General features: G+C 33.7%; 1 protein-coding gene across 1 annotated transcript; it reads left to right on the top strand.

Moving 5' to 3' along the window:
- The first annotated feature begins 730 nt into the window (after positions 1–730).
- LOC130662552 (DNA topoisomerase 3-beta-1-like) lies at positions 731–22,249 on the top strand. The gene is made up of 16 exons (XM_057461444.1): positions 731–847; positions 953–1,095; positions 1,676–1,753; positions 15,798–15,866; positions 15,945–15,995; positions 16,467–16,634; positions 17,343–17,477; positions 17,737–17,979; positions 18,086–18,349; positions 18,449–18,631; positions 19,931–20,140; positions 20,469–20,804; positions 20,898–20,960; positions 21,301–21,500; positions 21,587–21,692; positions 21,779–22,249. Exons 1-16 carry the CDS (start codon positions 757–759, stop codon positions 22,139–22,141), a joined length of 2,703 nt encoding a protein of 900 aa, XP_057317427.1. The 5' UTR covers positions 731–756; the 3' UTR covers positions 22,142–22,249.
- The last annotated feature ends 341 nt before the right edge of the window (positions 22,250–22,590 follow it).

The raw sequence follows: 22,590 nt of genomic DNA, 5'->3' as shown, positions 1-22,590 counted from the left end.
GGCTAATAAAAAGGCAGGAATTAGCAAAAACAGAACCTCCTGGATAAAATAAATATTTGATTTTATTTTTTTATCTTTTTTTTTTACTGATATTGGTTAGAAAAAGGAATAATTTGTTTAGTAAAAATCAGCCATTTTAAGTTTCTGTTGGACTTGCCTTCCTAGACAGAAAAACACTGTTAATTTTGATGCAAATGATGATGATGATCAATTTAGATATTTTGGTGCAGAAAATTTCATGTTGTGTTGAATTGACAAATTTGATTTGATTTATCCAATGACAAAACTGTTTTTGATTTAACCAATGACAAAACTTTTTTTTGATTTAACCAATGACAAAACTTGTTTTTGATTTATCCAATGACAAAACTTTTTTTTGGTTTATCCAATGACAAAACTTTTTTTGATTTATCCAATGACAAAACTTTTTTTTTGATTTATCCAATGACAAAACTTTTTTTTGATTTATCCAATGACAAAACTTTTTTTTGATTTATCCAATGACAAAACTTTTTTTTGATTTATCCAATGACAAAACTTTTTTTGATTTATCCAATGACAAATCTCCTTTAATTAAATTAAGTACCGCTTGACTAAAATATACATTTTATATTGCATAAGAAAAACATCAATTTATGGTTATTCTGCATTATATTTTTTTCCTAATAATCAAAGAACCTTTGTTGAGATGTTGCTATCATTCATTAATTACATTCTACACTATGCTTTATTTAGATAATATAAATATTTTAGACAATGAAAACTGTATTGATGGTTGCGGAAAAGCCTTCTCTGGCATTATCCATAGCTAAGATATTATCGAATAATAGTTGCAACACACGAAAAGGTATTTAACAACATGCTATGTCATTTTAGATCTGCTATTGTCTTTCAGGAAGGACATTCGAAAGCAATTCGCTTTGTATTTTTGCTCATTCTTAATTCTTTCCAGGAGCATCACAGTCTTGTGCTATCCATGAATACACTGGTACTTTTCAAAGAGAGTCAGTCAGATTTAAAATGACATCTGTTTGTGGACATGTCATGGCGCTTGATTTTAAAGGATATTACAATAACTGGGATAGTGTGGAACCTGTAAGTATGTGGAAATTCTGCTGTTCTTTCTACCGAAATTTGGCTGCAAAAAAGGTCACAAGTTTTCTCGTTAGCGAATGAGCACTTCGACAAAATTAGAAAATGCAGTCGAATGGAAACGAGCCTAATTGCAATTTTGATTTATTACTCACTCTCACCATATACCTTTGTTTGTTGTTCTAATTGACTGAAAACACTCCATGTAAATGGATCGTGTGATCTGGTGTGATCTGGTGTCTCACTGCCACCTGGATTTCATAACCTCCTGTTTCAGCGTCTTTTCTGTACACGATCTAAGTTTGAGTTATTGATCTTTTCAAAACAAAAAAAAAAACGAATTGTGTGATTTAAAATTATTATTGAAGGCAAAATCTTCGGTATTAAGAAAGGTATCTTTATACTCTATCACTATTAGTCAAGAAGAACTTTTTTAATCTTTTCCGATTTTATTTTCTTGAAAAAAAATTCTTATTTCTACTTAATCCTTTTTTTTTTTGATAAAAACGATAACCACGGAAATTTTTAACTAGCAAAAATTTTGTTTGGCACACTTTTGCTGTTTTAGGGTATTTTTTTTTAGATAGAACTGTTTGATGCTGCTACACGTAAGAAAGAGGCTATGGAAAACCTTCATATTCCAAAACACCTTGAACAAGAGGTAAAACTTATGCCTTAATTTTGGTATGTGATAATTCAAGCTTTAGATTTACATACAGCAGGCCTGGTTGTGACTGGTGAACTCGCTAATAGTTAATCACGACTTGTAAATTCAACAAATAAAGTAGGATACAATGTTCTTTGCACACCAAGAATGTTTAACCGATGTGTAATGTACTACATGACACTATCTTGTTTACCATCCGGCCTGTGCAGTGTTGTGTATAGGTTTTTTTCAATATCTATTCATTTTAACATGTCATACTGAAAATCTTAAAATCAAAATATGCTCGTCTTTTTCCTTTCTTTGTTTTTCAACTTTTATATTGATTTTGTTGTTGCTGTTGTTGTTGTTGCTGTTGTTGTTGTTGTTTTGGTTGTTGTTGTTGTTGTTGTTGTTATAGTTGTTGTTATAGTTGTTGTTTTGGTTGTTGTTGTTGTTATAGTTGTTGTTGTCGTCGCCGTTATTGTTGTTGTTGTTATGTAGATCAGGTGCGATTACTAACCTTTGTGTGGTTTGTGTATTTCGTGATTACGTTGTACAAAGCTTCAGTTATTTTATATTTTAAGTTTAAAAAGCCTTTCCAAAGCTATATATAACCACTACCTCATTACAAACTTTCATTTACTCACTCAAAATGGTGATTTTCTAAATTCCCTGTAAAAATTTTTTTTTTCATTAAATAACAGTTTACCGAGTTGGTGATTGTTATCAAAAGCGTATTTAAAAGAGATTTACAAAAGAATTAGCAAAAAAAAGGAAGGAAAAAAATTCCTAGACCTCCACAACTCTAATTTTATAAATCGTAAAAGGGTAGATATCACAGAGAAGTTCTTTTCTTGGAATGCATTAAAATATTTCTTCTGTAAGGGCCTTTTTATATGAGACCGGGAAACTCAGTCCAGATATCCCGCATGACTGAGATCTCGGATATTCGCGGAAAGACGCTGAAAATTTAAATCGTGTTTATATGGTGCATATTCGTCTCGCCCCGGCTACAACGGGAAACTCGGTCAACCGAGATCCCGGGCAAGTGACCCGGTCAAACGGGATGGATATTTGTCCATGTAAACAGAAAAACCCGGTGGCTAAGGACGGAAAGAGTTTATGTAAGCTTTAGAAGAGCAAATAATTATCACTATTTATGCAAATCAATGGATATATTTGTTTTTGTATTATAGCGTATTTGTAATAAAAAGACAACAAAACCATGAAACATGCTGAAAACACCAGGTTTCACTGAAATTATAATTGAGAATGATCTAAAATTAACTTTTTATCCTGTTTCAAGTGTGTGGGAGATAAATAATAGCCCCATAATATATTTAAATAAATAATATTTAAATTGGTCTGAAATGATGGTAATTTTAAAAAAATTAAAAAATAACTAATAGTGATAACAAAGTTGTTTCAAGCATAAACAGTATCGCTATCTTCTTTTTTCTGTTGATGGAAACCATATTTGTTTATATACTCACCCCGCCACTTTCAATTTCCGCTAATTTTTCTTCATATAAACCCGGGACGGAAAATGACAAATTTACATTTAAACCCGAGTTGATATTACCCCGTTCTACCGGGAAACTCGATAGGCGAGTTTCCCGGTTCTCATATAAAAAGGCCCTTAGTCTATATTATAATACCCGTATGCGTCTGTCCGTCACGCAAAATGGTACTGCAAGTAGCGAGACACACGCAATGCGATATAAAAAAAACGGGTGAGCTCGTGGATTTTTCCACGGGCTACCGATTAGTCAAATAAAAGGCGGATTTTTAATTTTTTTTTAATTCCAGTAAGTTCAAAAGACCTGATTATGATCATTGCCATCCACACGCAAAAAATTGCTCTGTCAAATAATTCGTTTTCAAATATCGGAATAATTTTGACAAACCTCATTTAAATTTTGAAGACATGAGCAAATATTTCAGTATATTGAATCCTGCCCTTCTACCAAAAAAATTAAACTGAAAATGCAAAAAAAACAGTTTCCAGAAAAGTTCTTAAAACCTTACTCAAAACAGCTTGCAAGGTGTAAAATCTACGTGATAGAAGGTTTCAACATCAACCTGACTACACAACACCAACAATTACAACACCAACAATAATATTTACATCTTATTAAGTGATTACGTTGAAAACCTTCAATATTTAAATGTGAATTCTGAAAAAAAGGCTTGAAAGAGCAAGCATAAATCAATTAAAACGAGTTCTTTACGCATTTTAAAAATTGTCTTCCATCAAAGGCTTTTACAAAAACATAGAAACATGGTTTGAAAAACAATTAAATTTATTATTCAAAATGATTTTTAATGAATAAAAAAGAGCAGTGTCGATTAGTTTTGTTTAATGAGATGTGTTTAAACGTGCAAAGACATTAGAAGATTTACCGTAAATACCTTGTATTACTAAAGAAGAATAAATCCGTTATTGCATGTCACAAAGTTTGACGTAAATATCAGCGCAGGATTCACCACCATTATTATTGGGATTCGGACCATACAAGGTCTCGGAATAATGCAGCCTGAGTTCTTCTCCCATCTGAACAGTGTGATTACCTTCATCAAAAATCAAGTAGGGAGAGTTGGCGTTGTATCCTGGTACAGAAAAGTAGCCGTCATTCTTGTAATATTGCGTGGATGGAAAAATAGTATTATTTTGATGATCTGTAATGACAATGCGAATATATTCACCACGGTCACATCCCCAGTTTGACGGTATCGCTCCTTGCATACATGTCACACCAGGTCCACCCACATGCACCAATTTTACACCAGCCAACAATGCACTATTTAGTACTTTAAATGTTGCAAATTCGTTCATACGTGCCCCAAAACAAACATTACGTTCCAATAAAACCCATTGGTCTAAAGAAAAAAATTAATTCAAATATGGAATATAAGAGTTTGTTGTAAAATTTCATGAAATGAAAGAAGTGTTAGTATATGTAATCGCACGTTTACGAGTGCAATTAGGAAATATCCGAACGAGTATTTGCTTTTAATCCGAGTCCGTTAGGACAAGGATAAATTTAAAAAGCCAAAAAATTACGAGTTCAATTATTTCTAATTGCACGAGTAAACGTTCCATTACGAGCTAATCACACAATGAACTATTTTTGTAAGAGTAGCACAGCATGTCAATTTCAATGTTTAGATTTTTTTACTACCCGATTTATAATTAGTTCAATTCATCGCAAAGATATCTTTTTTTCACTTATCATAAAACGCAAGAAAATAAATATTTAAATTATCGGCGCTCCTTAAAGAGTGCAGTTAAGATTCTAGAATAATTGCACTCCGCACAGTGCCATTACGATATAATTTGCACTGTAGAAGAAGCGCCAAACAAGAAAAAAAGGTCATCGTGTGATCACGAGTGAAATTTTATGAAATGAAAGAAGAGTTATTTTCTGCTTTCTCTAAGTTAGGCTTTCTACTAGGTGAGAATCTTAAAATAGATTATTTTGATTATATACCTGGCGGTATATAAAAAGGTATCACACTTTTTTCGTATTTGTGTGTAAGTGAAGGAGGTCAACTTTTCTCTTTAATTTTATATGTGTTTATAGTTCCACCTTGATATTCTCCAGTATTGACCAAGTCGTTTCTTAAACACAAGGCAACACATGTAGAAGTGCCATGTCAAATCAATAACTTTAGAGAAAACAGAGTGTGATACATTAATCTGTGTTACGATGTGAAATAAATAATATTTCGTTGATCTGCGCGCTTTTTAAGTCCTTTTTTTCCAAATTTATCTGAAATTTTTATCTGAAATGCAGCAATCTTGGATTATGCAGGAAATATTTTTTTTTGGTAGAATTTTTACTTTAAAATCAATGTGATTTTCACTTTTCTGTCGAGTCCAAACCAAAATTTTCACAGTCTGCTTAGTGGTGTATTCCACTGACCGGAGAAATAAAATTTGGTAGAAACTCTTTTATTCTTGTTTGTGTTGAACAACAATATAACTTTTTGTAATATCTTGAAAATCCAAGCATAATTCGGAATTAAATCGCATTGCTGACTTTTTCTCAAATCAAACTTCTGTGAGCATATCACATAACATTTGTAGTTATAAGATGTAATTTTACACGCCGTTATGGCCCTTTAAATTTCATTTTCGTTAATTACGCAAAAAATTTTGAATAGAAAATAACTGACGAAATCCAGAAGTTTCAAACATAAAACTTCACAAAAGATGCATAAAACACTACAAATACTTAATCGTAAATAATTTAGCACTACCTAAAATGTAAACAAAAACCTGTATATATCAGGTTATTTGAAGCTTGTGACTTACTACGTCATATAGAAAAATGAAAATATAATTAAGCACTTAACAAATAATTGTAGGCATTTTTTGAATGCGTTTTTGCATAAGACAAAAGGTTATGAAACGTCCTAAATGCTCTCGCCAGGAGACCCACTATGACTTTTCCCACCAACCGAAAATCAGAATAGTTGAAGTGGGAAAATGGCGCTATGTCGCACACGATTTTTTTGTGGTCTAGATATCGACCGCGCCTTCTGTTTTGATATTGCTTTTATTGTTCCTTACTCATGTGATTATTATTCGTAAATACTTTTGAAATGTTTTACTATTTAAGAGGATAGGACGTGACCACGCTAGTTTTGTCCTTATTTAGTTGATGTTAGTTCTGAGGAATTATTTGAGAGATTTTCTCTGACTCACTCGTGTGTCTAATCATCATCATCATCATCATCATCATCATCATCATCATCATCATCATCATCATCATCATCATCATCATCATCATCATCATCATCATCATCATCATCATCATCATCATCATCATCATCATCATCATCACCATCACCATCACCATCACCATCACCATCACCATCACCATCACCATCACCATCACCATCACCATCACCATCACCATCACCATCACCATCACCATCACCATCACCATCACCATCACCATCACCATCACCATCACCATCACCATCACCATCACCATCACCATCACCATCACCATCACCATCACCATCACCATCACCATCACCATCACCATCACCATCACCATCACCATCACCATCACCATCACCATCACCATCACCATCACCATCACCATCACCATCACCATCACCATCACCATCACCATCACCATCACCATCACCATTACCATTACCATCACCATTACCATCACCATCATTCCTCAACTCAACTCAACTTCCTTTGTATCAAGTCTGTCTATAACCTCCTGCCAAGTCTTTCTCGCTCTGGCTCTGAGCTTTGCCATAGGAACTATCAAGTCTCTACACTGTCCTACCCAATTATCCTCCTCTATTCTTTTCAAGTGCCCCAGCCAATTCAATCTTCTTATCTGGATAACATCTTTAATTCTACGGATACTTAGCCTGCTTCTTAGCTCATGTGAACTCTTTCTGTCTCTCAGACTGGCGTTACACATCCACCTAACCATTCTCATATCATTCCTTTCTAAATGGTCAAGATCTTCCTGCTTCACTGCCCATGTCTCACTACCGTACAACATAACACTTCTTACACAGGCCTCATACATCCTACCTTTTAACTCAATTGACAAGACTCTGCTAGTCAACAAAGGAAGCAACTCTCTGAACTTTTTCCAAGCAGAACCTATCCTGCAAGTAACACTTCTTCCAACACCCTCTTTACTGCCCAACATATCACCTAAGTAACATATCTCCTAAGTAACAGAAGTTCTTCTTTGTTAACTAAAAATTATAAAATGGTCTCCTGTTTCTTCATTATTTTAAAATCTTATTTCGTAATATTGCTTTAAAAATTTTTAAATAAAAAATATAAAAATAAATGGAGAAGTAGAGGATAAAGCGAGGAAAATCTATTATTTTGTCTAAAATGTTCTTACGGTTTAAACCAATTACTGGCTCGTATTTTTCATAGTAGCCATTATAATTGAAGTTAAAACACGCCGTTCACCCAGTCCCCTAAACATAAATAGGGGCTGAATTTTTCTTAGAATCTTTGTTTTTCAACTTTAAACCTGTCATATTATGTAGTTTTAGGTGAGTTTTTGCTAATTTAGCTTTACTTAAAGACAATTAATTCTGATATATATCACACCCAAATCTCGGTGTAGGTTACGGAAAATAGCAAAGTACGGTGTCTTTGTTACGTGTCAGTCGTAAATAGTGAGCCAATGACATAAATTTTTAGGATTTACGTACAGGGCGCTTTGGTTACACTCATTAGTCCAATAAATGCACACATAAAATTTGGTACTTATTACAAAATACCACTGGGTTTGTTTACAAAGGATAACAGCCTCGACGTTGTTTGATATTGTTCCTACAGGTAGCTTAGCTACCCTATAGCTAGATTTAGGATTATCCTAGCCTTTATTACTTAATACTTAGTAAAATAGGTCAAGTTTGAATATTAAACTTTTTGGCCCTGGCTAGCTAGACTAAGTATGAAAGGACAAGGCTGAGCTTTTTGGCTGGGTTAAAAGTCAAAACTTAAAAGGAAAATTACATCACAGTTTTTAAAATTATATTAAACACATATTTGAGAACACCTGCAGGAAAATTCATTGTTCATCAAGTTATCTCATATGGGTAATATGGAAGATTTCTTCACAACAAACATCAGAAATCTTTTCATGTAAATTACTTTCACATTAACAAAAATTAAAATTTTTAAGATAAACTTTTGCGATTTTGTCATTTATTAGTTTTCAAATTTCTCGCTGGAAATTTTTAAGGTTTAAAACCCATGTCCCACAGTAACTTTTTAATCCTTATCTTGATGTCATATACATAAGCTATGCAACAACTTTTTAAAATATTATAAATTAATTTCAAACCGATTAGTCCCTGCAGCCATTTTGGTGTCAGTGGTATGAAAAACTATGCTAAAACTATACTAAGTAAAAGTCCTATTACTTCAGTAAAAATTGAAATAATGACTTGAAACTTAGTACTAAATGTTTTTAGACCAGTTTGATGAAATAAACCCAAAAATTTTTTTTACTACTATCATAGTTTCTGAGTTGCTGAATTTATCCATTTTTGGAGACGCTGATAAACTGTTTTTGACAGCATATCAATTATGACAAGCTATGTGTACAGAAAACATTAAAAGTGATTCTCAGGATTAAAAATAATTTAAACATAAAATGTGTCCTAGGTTTAGGACCAAATTCCTTATCCAGCTCAGAAAAAGTGGGATGTGCTTCTAAGGCACAGTGCCAAATACATAATCTAAATTTTATGCCGTATAAATACAAAGTGGTGAGAAGTTATTTTTTTGTCCACCTGGATCTGCAACACGTTTACTTGCACTAATCGCTCAGCCTAGTGCCACTCACAATTAATTTTTGAATATCCCCAGGAACCTATTATGCAAAATGAAAAATGCTAAACTGTATTTGCTTTGCAGAAGTACCAATAGGCTTCATCATAAGTCCTGTGAATGTTGGTTTATGAAAAATATACTGTATCTTTAATGCAATAAGCGCTCCACTTGATTTGTAACACATTACACATTATTCCGTGTGACACAGTTTACCCTTTACTGAGTCTTAACCTGGACAAAGACTTTAGGTTTTCCCGCTCCACGCGAATATTACTTCTGGCTATCACTACTCTCCCAAATTTTGTTATTTCATAAAAGAAACCGTTAGGTTAAAATTTATTTATGAAAAATAGGTTCCCATTCGATAAAAGAAACCTGAACATTTCAGAAATTTATTTATGAATTACAGTTTTCTGTTTGTTGCGACAACATATTTAACCAACATGCAATGCCTTACATACCTAACTAGCTATATACTCAAGTCTTGACTGTTCACTGTTATGGAAGGTCCAAATAGCTAGCTAGCTATCTTTATTTAAAATGACAGAATGCCTTGAAAAATCTTTTGTGTAGCTAGCTACATAAAAATAATATATTTAGCTCTTGTACTTTATCACGTCATTGTTTAAAACATGGTACATGGCATGGTACTAGCTAGGTAGCTTAAAATCACAAAATAAATATTATCCAGATGCCGCCATCTTTCATCATCAGACATCAGAAAGGCGTTTTTGTTCTTTACTTCTCATTGTGGGGTACCTCAAATTCTTGTTTTTTGATTGGGTGTCCCTAATCTTCAGTGGAGGATTCGAAGTATCGTATGTAGAGAAAGGATGTTGTGTGGGTAAAGGGATGACCTAAGAAACAAGTTTCAGCGCTGGCCAATATGACGGACAACGTTAAGGAACCCTGGGTAATTTTGAAAAAATGTGGTTCTGCCTTATGGTTTTCAGTTTTTTGCTGCTGATATCAGCATATTTTAGCCCTCGAGTGCCACACCTCCGTATATATAGGAGTTAATTATCTTTAAATTCAGATACTTGTAGTTCTTGTTTAATCAAAGCTTTTTATGTGAGAGTCTGACTGTGCGTGTTTTTCCTCAACCGAACGTTGTACCACGTGACATTATGACCTGGAGAATTGTTTATCATGTTTAAATGTTTGTTCTCTTGTTTCTTATTCCGAAGTTAAAAGTTTAACTTTTTAAAACAAGTTGTAAACACTCAATTATTTAGATATTTCACAATATTTGAATACCAGTGTCAAATTCAACAGGGCAAGGGAACAATTTTTTTTGTAGAGTATTTTTTTTTAGTATAATGGGTTGAAAGATAAGTCCTCTCTATTTTATCTATACATGGCGCGATGACTGCAGTTACAACATACTTTTAAATAAGGTCATGTTTTTTTTAAAAAGTAAATGGTTGAAGATCTCCAATTTGACTACGCTTATAGCGATAAAATATTTGTCGAGGGAAGTTATCAAAGCACGAATTTAAGGGTGTATTTTTCACTTCGGATTGTTACTTCTCATTCTCGGTATTTCCTTATAGCTGATGTAATACATCCTTTTGTAGATAACATAGATATTTAAAAGAACATTTAATTTTAGCAGTATTCGAAAAATGCAGAGGGTTTGTCAGAAAGTGCAACCTAAATTTTTTCTCGAATGACGTCTATTTGCACGCTTTTAATTGGTTAAAAGTGACGTATTGTTACAAAATCTTTGTTTTGGCCGATGACGTCATCAAAAAAACATTTAAACTTGACTAAAACAATGCAAATCCAGCCACTTGATAGAATAGCGTAAATATCATTCAAATGTATTGCGTTAACTTTAAAGTATTAACCTTTCTTAGAATACTAACCAAGTTAGAAGATAGATAAAAATACCTTTGCATTCACATTTATATCCTTTCTCATCACATGTATCCACACATCTTCCATATTTACATGGTTTTCTCACTTCACAAAGTCGACCCAACTAAATTGAAATAAATACATTCTGCAAAATACACTTCAGAATTATCTTGATTTTCTTTTATAAATGGACAAACGAAAAAATAAAATAAAAATGTATTATCTAAGGATATATTTCACTTTAATATAATATTTTTAGAAGAACTTATATAAAGTAAACACAATTTTATTCACGTCAGAAAATTCGCTACATACTTCATAGACGGACTGAAGTAAGTGTGTGGATATGATTTAACAAGAGTTGAAAAAGAGTATTGCAAGTGATTTTTTTATTTTTTTGCAAAACAAACGTGGATATGTTCAAATGTTAAAGAATACTATACGCAAACATGGCTTTTACTTTTTGAGCAGCTAAAGTTTGTGTTGCAAAACATCCACTGCTTATTTGTCATTAATTAAATAAATTTAATCTCCTTTGCGTTTTGTCCTTGTATCTAGTTTTTTATTTTGACTTTATATATACCTGTTTTCTGTGTTTCGTGGCGACCAATAACAGCAAGCAAAAGGCTGCACAGGCGTTAAAGAAAATCAAGAAACAGAAAGGAAGACATACTTTAAAAACATGATCTAGAAACTGTTAAAAAATATTACAACGCACTAGAGTATTTTCGAATGTTTAACTGCTTCGCGACATTTTATTGATTCTTTTCAACACGTATACTCTATTTTTCTTCTCGCATGGAGCGGCTAAATATTTAATAAGCTTTTGCCATTTAGCAGGAATCCTGATCCTGCTAATTACTTTTTATCCGTGTTGGTGGCCTGCTGATGGATTAACTAAACCAAAAAGCTTCTGCTTTTGTTTTCGAACCTGTCGCTACCTAGTGTGTCTTTGCTAACATGGACTTGCTTGTGCCTGCTTTAGTACTTTTTGTCGGTCACTAAAAAATAGGCGAAAAGCCGATCAATGGAAATCAAATGTCAAAATAATTACTTAGCTAAAAATAGGGATTTCCCAACCCATTTCACCTCCTCATCGTTTGCTTGGAAGAATTGTCCACATGAATAACAACAACAACAATAACAAAATTAAATTAAATGTAGACCGCAATAATTTTACTTACATTTGGTTCATTTTCCCTTGTTTCATAATGTGTCCATCCAACGATCTTTTGTAGAGAAGTTCCAATATCAGCTCTGGTGGAATGATGTATTCTGCATTGTGAATGAGAAAACATGTAGCTGAATGATTTACAATTTGGATATTGCATACATATAATCAAACATCGAATAAGATCGATATTCTCAACCAATGAGAATACAGTCTTTGTCAGCAAGGAATTATCGTAAACAACATCAAAGGCAGCATAAAACTTGCTACAAGCATCCAATCGCATTATATCTCCACTTGCAAGGCACACAATACAACAAAGCACCGCTAAGACTCCCCACAAGTACATCATCTTTGCTACTGTTTTGGTGTTTTGTATCTTTCTTCTTGTTTGGAAAATTCAACGTTACTACGTTCTTGCAAGATTCGTATTCAAATAATGCCCAGCATCTGCAAACAAAAATTTCTGTCGAATGTTCTTATTAAAAATTAAATAAATCTATTTATAAATATAATATTACAATGCATTCTTAATGAGCACGGTATTTTATAAACAATAGACATATTTCCAAATCCACTTGGTTCCGCGAAATATGCATGGAAAAATGCAGAATAACACAAGAACGGATTAATTATGAGCAAATTTCGGGATGCTACTTGTTTACATGCCAGTTTGAGGAATGTATGAACAAAATGTTGGCTATTACAGCTTTTACCTAGCAGTTTCACAAAATAATTTACCTATTTTGAAGTAGGGTATTGTTAGTGGTAGTATCTTTTGGTATATGTTGGCTAGCTAAACCTAACAGCTAGCTACGTTTTTGTAATGATGTCAATACATATTTTTATTGTTTCCTAGTAAATTTAGAGTTGAAACTTTATATACAGTTTACTAACGCTTATTGACACTTCATAATTCTCTGATCATTTCAAAAAGATAAAGCTTGCTAGATAGCCAACCGGCATTACTATCAGGCAAGACAGCGAGTAGCCAGCTAAGCTATAATTGCGGGAAAAAATATTGTGAATTTCATTTGAATATGTTTGGCTTATGCTAACAGAAACCTGGAGTAGAGATTGACTTTGGGGAAGGGGGAGGAAACAGTAGAGAGATTTCAACATTTTTTTTTCAGGGTTGCAGCTATAGCTTATCTACATCAAAAAGCATTTTTCAACATTTGTTGTATGCAATGAGATTTAAAATTCATTGTTTTGTTTATGTAACTGTCACACTCCCTCTGCCATTATACTCTCTCTCTTACTGACTGTCAATAATCCAGTTCGATAAAGAAAACGAGGGGGACATTGTTTGAAAAAATAGCTCCACTGCTCCGCGCATTTTTATTTGGCCTAGTGGAAAAGCCGACTTGAGGTTGCTTAAGTTAGACCATTATTAATGATGCATATTGTACCATTGGGGAATCGTGTACGCAGTTCTTTTATAAGAACAAAGTATATAAGAACTCAAGGCTTTCAACATTAAAAAAAAAATAAGTGAAGCTTGGCTTTTCATGAAAATATAAACAAAAAGATAACACAATCAAGTAAGCAAAACAATCCTTAGATCATTAATTATAGAAGATCTTAATTATTAATGTGAAATTGTTACTTTCACACATCAACCAAATTAGCTATAACAAAAGATGTTAAAGTTTAAAAACTTCAAAAAACATATTCAAGCTTAATTTCGAAAACGTCGAGAGCATTGCAACGCATTCTTCCATTTCGACGTCTTTTTCAAAAAAGCTAAAAGGCCTACGCTTTGGGTATCACATGTAATCGCATGATTTTCGAAGGTGGCTAATAATTCGGAACTTAAAACAAATCATTTTGTAACCAGAAATATTCAGTAAATTTTGAAAAGCTTTTCAAAGGAGAACTAACAAAAAAAAATACATATATGTTTTTATGTAATAAAAACATTCTCACATATCACAAAACAACATGGCACAAAAATGTTTCCACTTTCTGATCCACTGGGAAAGTGGATTTGCCTATTCTTCTTTGATGTATTTTATTTTCAAACTTTCTTAACGCTACAGCACGACGTCAATGCATTAGACTGACGTCAATAGCAAAATTAGTGAAGCCATTGCATTGCGCTTTTATGTTCAAGGCCTAATGTCTTTGAAACGGCTAGAAATATCTGACGTCATTACTTTTGTGGGTAACTAGGTAAGCAAATTTTAGACAACCGAGAAATAAATTTCGCCGTATTTCATATATCGCTGACTGACTTGAAAATCCCAATTAGACTGAGAATGGTTGAAAAAACAAAACAAAAACATGGAACATTGAGAAAGTGAAAATTATACTGATATTCTTTTTTTCCTTAAAAACACAAAAAACATGGGGAACATTTTTTAAGGCAAATTTTTTAACAGAATTAATTATTACTATTTTTGGAAAGGCTGTAAAATGTATTTTACAGTGTGTAGCTATCCGACTCTTGTGCTTTTCTCTTCTATGATCAGTGATTCAGCAATGGAAGAAGTCAAAGAGAAAAATGTCAGACTGGCCGGCTGAAAGAGTGTATACTTAGACATTACATTGTAAATATTCGTAATGTACGTATTACAAAGTATAAAAAAGGCTTAAATTATAAGAAAATGGGAAGAATTTCATGCTAAACATGAGAAATAAAAAACACGACTAGGTAAAGCCAAATATCGATAGTTTTTGTCAAAAAAATTGTGTATATTGATACAGTATCCTAATAACATCAAATTATACAAGGTATGTATATACTAAATTTTAACAACAAAATTCCCTTGAAAAATTTACTAAATTCTTTTAATCAAACTCGACTTTTTATTAAGTAGTATTTATTATCATTGCGATTCACGTCGTATTTCTTGTTAAATGTGTCCTTTCAATATTCTGCCCACCTTTTTTGTTATTTCATTGACCGATTGCAATATGATTTCATTTTAGTTTTTTGTTTGGGTGTATCTTTGCGAGAATGAAAATTCGCGAATTTTATGATGACAGGAATGATGACATTTGTTTTTTAATTAAACCGTTTTTAAAGGGCTGTTATACATCATTTGATAATAATAACAAAACTGTTTTTTAATATAAAAGGAACATGGTATAACATAAATTTTGCATGGGACTATGTTCTGTTCCTTGATAAATATTAAAAATTTTTACGATAGCTAAAACCTTCCAGAACTGCAACATTTGTTACCTCGAGTTATTCTGTATTCTCTTAAGACTATGTCTTTAGACAACATAGGGAAAGTCTATACTTTCACATTACGAACTATTTTAACCTCACAGTTCAAGTTACCCATAGCTTGACATTTTGTTCATTTAATCAATTTTAAAGTCGCTTCTAGGTTAAAATGACCATGAGTTGAATATATACATAAATGATGGAATTAAATAAAGCGTTAAGAATGCGTGTTTCTACTTATGATGTACTAACTACCAAATAGTTTTGTTGAATGTAATTGTTTATTTGTTGTTGTCGCAGTCTTCGTCGTGGTCGTTTTCGTCGTCGTCGTTGTTGTTGTTGCTGTTGTTGTTGTTGTTGATACATTTGTTGTTGTTGTTGTTGTTATTGTTGTTGTTGCTGTTGTTGTTGTTGTTGTTGTTGTTGTTGTTGATACATTTGTTGTTGTTGCTGTTGTTGTTGTTGTTGTTGCTGTTATTGCTATATTTTTTGATTTTTTTAACAGGGTAAAGGGATAGATTACTTGGTACTGTGGCTTGATTGTGATAAAGAAGGGGAGAACATATGTTTCGAGGTATTTACTTACTTTAGTTGTGCATCATTTTCTTTGTAAATTTATGACGTCCATGCATGTCAAATAATTTGTTTTTAGGTTATTGACTGTGTTAAGCCAGTAATGAAATCAAAAGCTTACAACGAACAGGTAAAGTAAGCAAAATGAATTATTTAGTAATGGGAAATTCAACGCTTTTAATTTCAGTACAAAAGTGTCAACGTCCTTTTGTATTTAAGTATTTTGCTTTTGGCATAAATTTAAATAATTTGTACTACGTACTCATCAAATGCACATATCAAAACAGTTGCTAACCGTGTTTTTTTCTTAAAGTTTATCGACGATTCCAGATTATTTACTTCCTTTCTCTGCTAGTAAAGTTTAACAATCTTCATACTGCGATGCTTAATTAGTGATATAATACTGTGCTATAGAGTTCAAATCTTTTTGATTTGTCACGATGTCGCGCATCTTTGAATTCTTATTATTTCCTTCCTGACTGTCTCTCCTATTTAAATACTGAGAAGGCCCAAACTTCTCTCAGGGAAAGATACACTAAACCTCAGCTAAGTTACACATTTTTTCCAGGCATACTTATAATGTGTTTTCCACATTATCCAGGCTGTATACAGAGCGCATTTCTCAGCGATTACTGATAAAGACATAAAGAAAGCTATGCAGAATCTTGGTGAACCAAACAAAAACGAAGCATTATCAGTTGATGCTAGACAAGAACTTGATCTTCGTATTGGTTGCGCTTTTACAAGATTTCAAACACGATTTTTTCAGGTAAGGTGTATGCCTTTTAATATAGTTTGATGACACATTGATGACATGTCCACAATACAAGTCACGATGATTGATGTTTGAAAAGGTTCACCCTGCACAAATTTGTTAACATTTGTTTTGCTTTTTTTGTTATAAACGATATTCAATTTTTAAATTCTGCGGTAGGACTTGAATAACCTGAACAGTATTGCTTTGTTTTGCAGAAGACATCTGGGGAACTCAGAAAAAATGAAAACACTGAAAAAACTCATGGAAGACTTTTCTTACGGAAGACTTTTCTTATAAATTCTTTAGATCGCCGTTCTTGCTAAATTTTTTTGTGTCTGTCAGAAATGTTTTGTCGCAGAGCCGTTTCCGCTATGTTTTTCTTGGCGTCAATTTTCTTTACTCACAGCATGATGTCGCTGTGAGAACAGATAAACTTGACCCATAAAAACATTAGTATCTTTATAGATGGCAAAGCGCAGAGAAAATCAGTATATGACATAGAGGAGATCTTGTAGAAACACTGGTCTCTATTTTTTTAAATTGCGTCAGTCTCTCGGTTCTATTTGAACTACTAACCAATTGAGTGGCCAACGCATTAAGAACATCTTAAATTGTTCATTTGTTGCTTTTGTTTTCAAAACTCTGCTGGAAAATTTTCATTTTGTCATTTCAACAAAAAATACTTGAAAAAACTCAATAATATACATTTTGTGTTTTTAGGGGAAATATGGAAATCTTGACAGTTCACTCATCTCTTTTGGTCCATGTCAAACACCAACTCTCGGATTTTGTGTTGACAGACATGATCAAATTCAAACTTTCAAACCAGAAACATATTGGAAACTGCAGATTACAGTAAGTATCTTTCACATTAGCTGCTTCACGCTGTGTAAATGCTGATTTCACGATTATACCGATCGCCTCAAAGAATTTTGTTTAATCTTAAATTGTTAAAGCTCAGAGAGACAAGGTAGCACTCACAAAGGCACCCATTGGAGTCACAACCCTAATTCTACACAAGCCAAACATTTCCCAATCTTCGCTCAATGCATACTAAAGCTGTCTTCTGCATGGCATGTTATTTCTCTCAGCTATTCTTGTTCTATTTGTTTAGATTAAGCCAGGATTTCAAGTTGATTGGGACCGTGTGAGAGTATTTGATAAAGAAATAGCCAATGTCTTCTTAAGTCTTGTGAAAGCAGAAAAAAATGCAAAAGTTGTGTCAATTAAAGAGAAAGAAAAAACGAAGCAAAGACCTCAGGCATTAAATACAGTTGAACTACTTCGTGTCGCCTCGTCTGCGCTCGGAATTGGTCCACAGCAAACTATGCATTTTGCGGAAAAGTTGTACATTCAGGTGAGTAAATTATAAGGAAGGTGAAATCTTTTAGCTTTCAACATATCTGTATGAGTGTTGTAGGAGTGCTTTGTTTTGTTTTTAAATCTGATTTATCCTTTCACAGGGTTATATCAGCTACCCAAGAACAGAGACGACACACTATCCCGAGAATTTTGACATCACAGCACCTTTACGACAGCAGTCATCTAGCTCCAGTTGGGGCGAACATGTGCGGGATTTACTGAAGACAGGGTACACCAAACCACGTAAAGGCGCTGACGCGGGTGACCATCCTCCAATCACGCCAATGAAGGCGGCATCTTATTCTGAACTTAGTGGAGATGCGTGGCGTGTGTATGAATATATTGTACAACATTTCATTGGAACTGTATGTTCGTCTTTTTACTTGTTTGCTGTTTTTACAACCATTGAGTCTTATTGTTTCAGTTCTAATTGTTGCGAGTTTACGTGTTTCATTTCTTCCTAGGTTAGTCCTGATTGTGTATACAAACAAAAAGTAATAACTTTTCTTATCAATGGAGAAAAATTTACCTGTGAAGGGAAGACGGTTACAAAACCAGGTTTTACTGCTGTTATGCCATGGCAGGCAATACCACAAGGAGAAAGCTTGCCTCACTTATCAGAAAATCAAACTTGTGAAATACAAGAGGTAAGCCGCGTTTGATTTTTGTTACTGTGACTGGATGGATTGTAAGTCAGAAACATGGTTCAAATGTTGTATGTCACATGCCAATCAAAGATCATGACTTCAATAGTTACTGTCGGCATTTAAAATCTATTAACTTATTGAGCCGCTAATTGGTCAAAAGTCCGAAAAAAATGGATATGCATTTTTAATGAGATGTTGATGTTTATTTTGTGCATTTGGTTTGAAAGACATTTACAATTTCTTTTACGACAAATCCATATTAAATTTCGACGAACTTTTGGTCGTAACAATCCACCATGATCACGTGAATGTGGACAAACGCCTACAATATTGCCACAATATGCATCATTGCAGCAACTATACATATAATGATAAACTAAACTGAATTGTAAACGTTTTGACACTCTGTCTTTAAACTCAAAGAAAGAAGTCTAAGACTAGCGTGCAAACCTCGAATAAAGAACTTTAATAAAGAAAATAATATATCAAAAAATTAGAAATATTAGATAGAGCTTGTAAAAATGGGCGTGGTATTCCAACTGCTTGTAATTTTCTTTTCCAAAATGATAAGATTTAGCTAAGGAAAGGTTCAGGGTCATAAGGGCATGAATAGGATTAATACTGTGACACTATAAAAACTCGTTTTTGAAAGTTTAATCATATGATTACGTTTACCATAATCTTAACAAATCTTAACAAATCAAGTTTTAATCTTAACAATCATGGAGAAAATGTAATAAAACAAGACGGCTAATTTCGAATGTCGCTGCCACAAGTAATCACATTGGTTGTTTCTGGACAAAGTTTACAGCTTTTTTGGTTAAATCTATTCTCTTGAAACATGCTAATTGTTGCTGACGTCAGCAAGACCATTTGTCCCGAATTTCGCGACCTTGCTGACCGCGACGGACGCGCTAACGGATTTTTTCACGCTTTTCACCTAGTTTACATTTGCGCGAAGGTAGCGTCTTTACAAACTGTCTCCTGCATAGTTATGCTTCATTAATTTTGCCTAAGCCTTATCATATCGATATTTGTGTCCACAGTTACCTACTGTCAACGTAAATTAGGAAACTGTTTATGAATGGTCACTTTTTCTTGAATGTTCAAACATTAAGTGCATGATTTTAAAAATATTTAAAAAATAGGGCATGGTCACTTTTTCTTGAATGTTCAAACACTAAATTCATGGTCACTTTTTCTTGAATGTTCAAACACTAAATTCCTGGTCACTCTTTCTTGAATGTTAAACACTAAGTTCATGGTCACTATTTTAAGAATAATATTTGTTGTGTGTAGACAAAATTGGTTGAAAAACAAACATCGCCACCAGACTACCTCACTGAAGCCGAACTGATTACGTTAATGGAGAAGCATGGTATTGGCACGGATGCTAGTATCCCGGTACACATAAACAATATTTGTCAGAGAAATTACGTCACGATAGAATCTGGAAGAAGATTAGTACCCACTCCCCTTGGTATTGTGTTAGTTCATGGTTACAAAAAGGTAATGAATGCATGTGACATTCCTGTTCTCGTCACGTTTTAATTCTTGTCAGAATGGCCACACCTCCTGAAATCTCCTAAATAGCCTACCGTTATTGTTCTAATTGACGCTAATGGATAATAATATTAATTTGGCTAAAAAGTTGTTTTTAGTTGTTATACGTTATTTAGCGTTTTCTCGTAAAACATGATCCCGAGACCTAAATTCTTCGAAATTCTAAAATTATGAAATTTTAAATATGTAACTATCCTCTTTTTCTTTTTTTTCGTGGTAACAGATCATCATGCATTGAAAAAATATTTTTATCATTTCTTTTATCATATACCAGATTGATCCGCAGCTTGTCCTACCTACCATGCGTGCTGCAGTAGAAAAGCAGTTGAATCTGATTGCAAATGGGAAAGCTGACTACAGAGCCGTGTTAAGACATTCCATCGATATCTTTGAACGCAAGTTTGATTACTTTATGAAACACATCGACAACATGGACCAGTTGTTTGAGTGTTCCTTCACAAAGTTGTCTGAAACTGGCAAACCGATGACAAGATGCGGAAAATGTCGACGCTACATGAAGTATATCGACGCGAGACCATATCGGCTTCATTGTAGCACGTGTGAAGAAACTTATAACTTACCTCAAGATGGTTTTGTCAAGTTGTTTCAGGTTAGTCGTGCTTGCTAGCTTTCTTGCTGATCGGCTAACTTTCCTACTTACTTGCCTGCTTGCTTTAATAAATGAGTTAATTAATTTTTTTAGGAGTTGAAATGTCCCCTGGATGAATTCGAACTGTTGTTATGGTCAAAAGACGGAAATTCAAAGGTAACAGTGTAACCCCAGCAAATAGCTGAACACGTTAATTTATGTGCGTTTTAATTTGCGCAAAGTTTGGCCAATTTTGCAAAAAAACAATACACGCAAAACTCTTCTCGAAATGCATTTGTGACGCATTAAATTTGTCTGAAACTTATATAAGTATACAGGGGGAAAAAAAGGAAAGATTTTTTAAGTCAGAGACGTTGATTGCGTTCGAGCTGTATAAGCACTCTCAAGATATTCGTGAAGTGATAATACTTAAAAAAATATTTTGAAGTTGTGGAAGATTCTCAGTCGTATATTTTTGTATCTATGTTCGTCGCTTTCATCTTGTCGTTTTATTTAGAGTTATCCTTTATGTCCAAACTGTTACACTACTCCACCGTTCAAAGACATGAGCAACAAGAGTGGATGCAATCAATGCACTCATCCCACATGTAAGCATTCATCCAAACAGCTAACAGTCGCTGACTGTCCTTTCTGTGAGAGCGGGGTGATCGTTTTAGAACCGTTTACAGCTCCAAAATGGCGCATGTCATGCAATAAGTAAGCTGTCGTTCTTTTAAATTTTTTAGATGATATTGCAAAGCATGCATCAAATATTGCGGTAAAATTGTTTTTTATATGTCTAGATGCTCTTCGTGCTGGACTGTCTGTAAAAATGCTTTGAAGATACTGATCTCCACGGAGGAGTGTGATCAATGCCAAGGTGCATTAATAGACGTCACCTTTCCAAAGGTATACTAAACAAACCCATGTTTTTTTTCAAATTTTCACATAAGCTTGCGTTTTTAAAGTTACTATAAGTACATTTCACATTTCAGGAAAAGACTCCTCTCCCTGATGGTAGAACGAAAATAAAAGGATGTCCAATGTGTGATAGCGCGCTTGTTCCGATGGTAAAAAACATTAGTTTGAGTGATAACACCAATCGCCCATTTGGTAATAGAGGACGCGGTCGCGGTCGTGGTGCAAGCCGAGGTGGTCGTGGTGGAACAGGCGGTAGGGGCGCGACCCGTCGTGGTGGTGGACGTGGAAGTGGCGAAAAAGGTGGTGGCGAAAGAGGCGGAAGAGGTGGTGGTGGAAGAGGGCGTCGGGGCAGGGGGCGTGGTGGGAGTCGAGATAATGATGAAAGTTATTCCAGACCCAAAACTACTCATAATTTAGCAGATTTTTTAAATTTCTAATTCATGAATTGGATTTATTTATTTCTAAATTTTTAAATATATACCTTGTGTTAATTTTTATTTTGTTACACTTCTCCGTTTACATCCGTTTCGCCGTGATTCTGATTTTTTGTGATTTCAGTGAAACAAAAATTCTATTTTTCGTCTACCGGTGTATTTTCGAATTTATAATGGCGATATTAAGCAACAAAAATCCAACAGCAACAAATATTTTCAATCAGGGCTACATTTTAAGTTGATGTGCCAGTAAGTAAAGTAGGTTTTATGACAGTCTAAAATGTATTATAAGAAAAGACCTTGATCCAGTTAAAAAAATAAGGCTTGATTTCCCATCATATTAGTGTCTATTCTTTTATATTTTCAAAATGGAGAATAAAAATTTCAGGTCAAAAGGAACAAAAAGGTTTATTAATTTACCACAAAATTATTGGAACAATTGTTTCCACTGG

Source organism: Hydractinia symbiolongicarpus, chromosome 10 (assembly GCF_029227915.1).
Source record: "Hydractinia symbiolongicarpus strain clone_291-10 chromosome 10, HSymV2.1, whole genome shotgun sequence".
Taxonomy (NCBI): Eukaryota; Metazoa; Cnidaria; class Hydrozoa; order Anthoathecata; family Hydractiniidae; genus Hydractinia; species Hydractinia symbiolongicarpus.
The sequence above is the reverse complement of the archived record's forward strand: the minus strand, read 5'-3'. Positions and strand labels throughout refer to the sequence as shown.

Bases quoted from the DNA above. Each gene is read 5' to 3' on its own strand.
- LOC130662552 (XM_057461444.1), top strand. From the start codon at position 757: ATGAAAACTGTATTGATGGTTGCGGAAAAGCCTTCTCTGGCATTATCC. The intron at 15,867-15,944 runs GTATTTACTTAC...ATTTGTTTTTAG, and splicing joins GGGAGAACATATGTTTCGAG to GTTATTGACTGTGTTAAGCC. The intron at 20,961-21,300 runs GTAACAGTGTAA...CGTTTTATTTAG, and splicing joins CAAAAGACGGAAATTCAAAG to AGTTATCCTTTATGTCCAAA.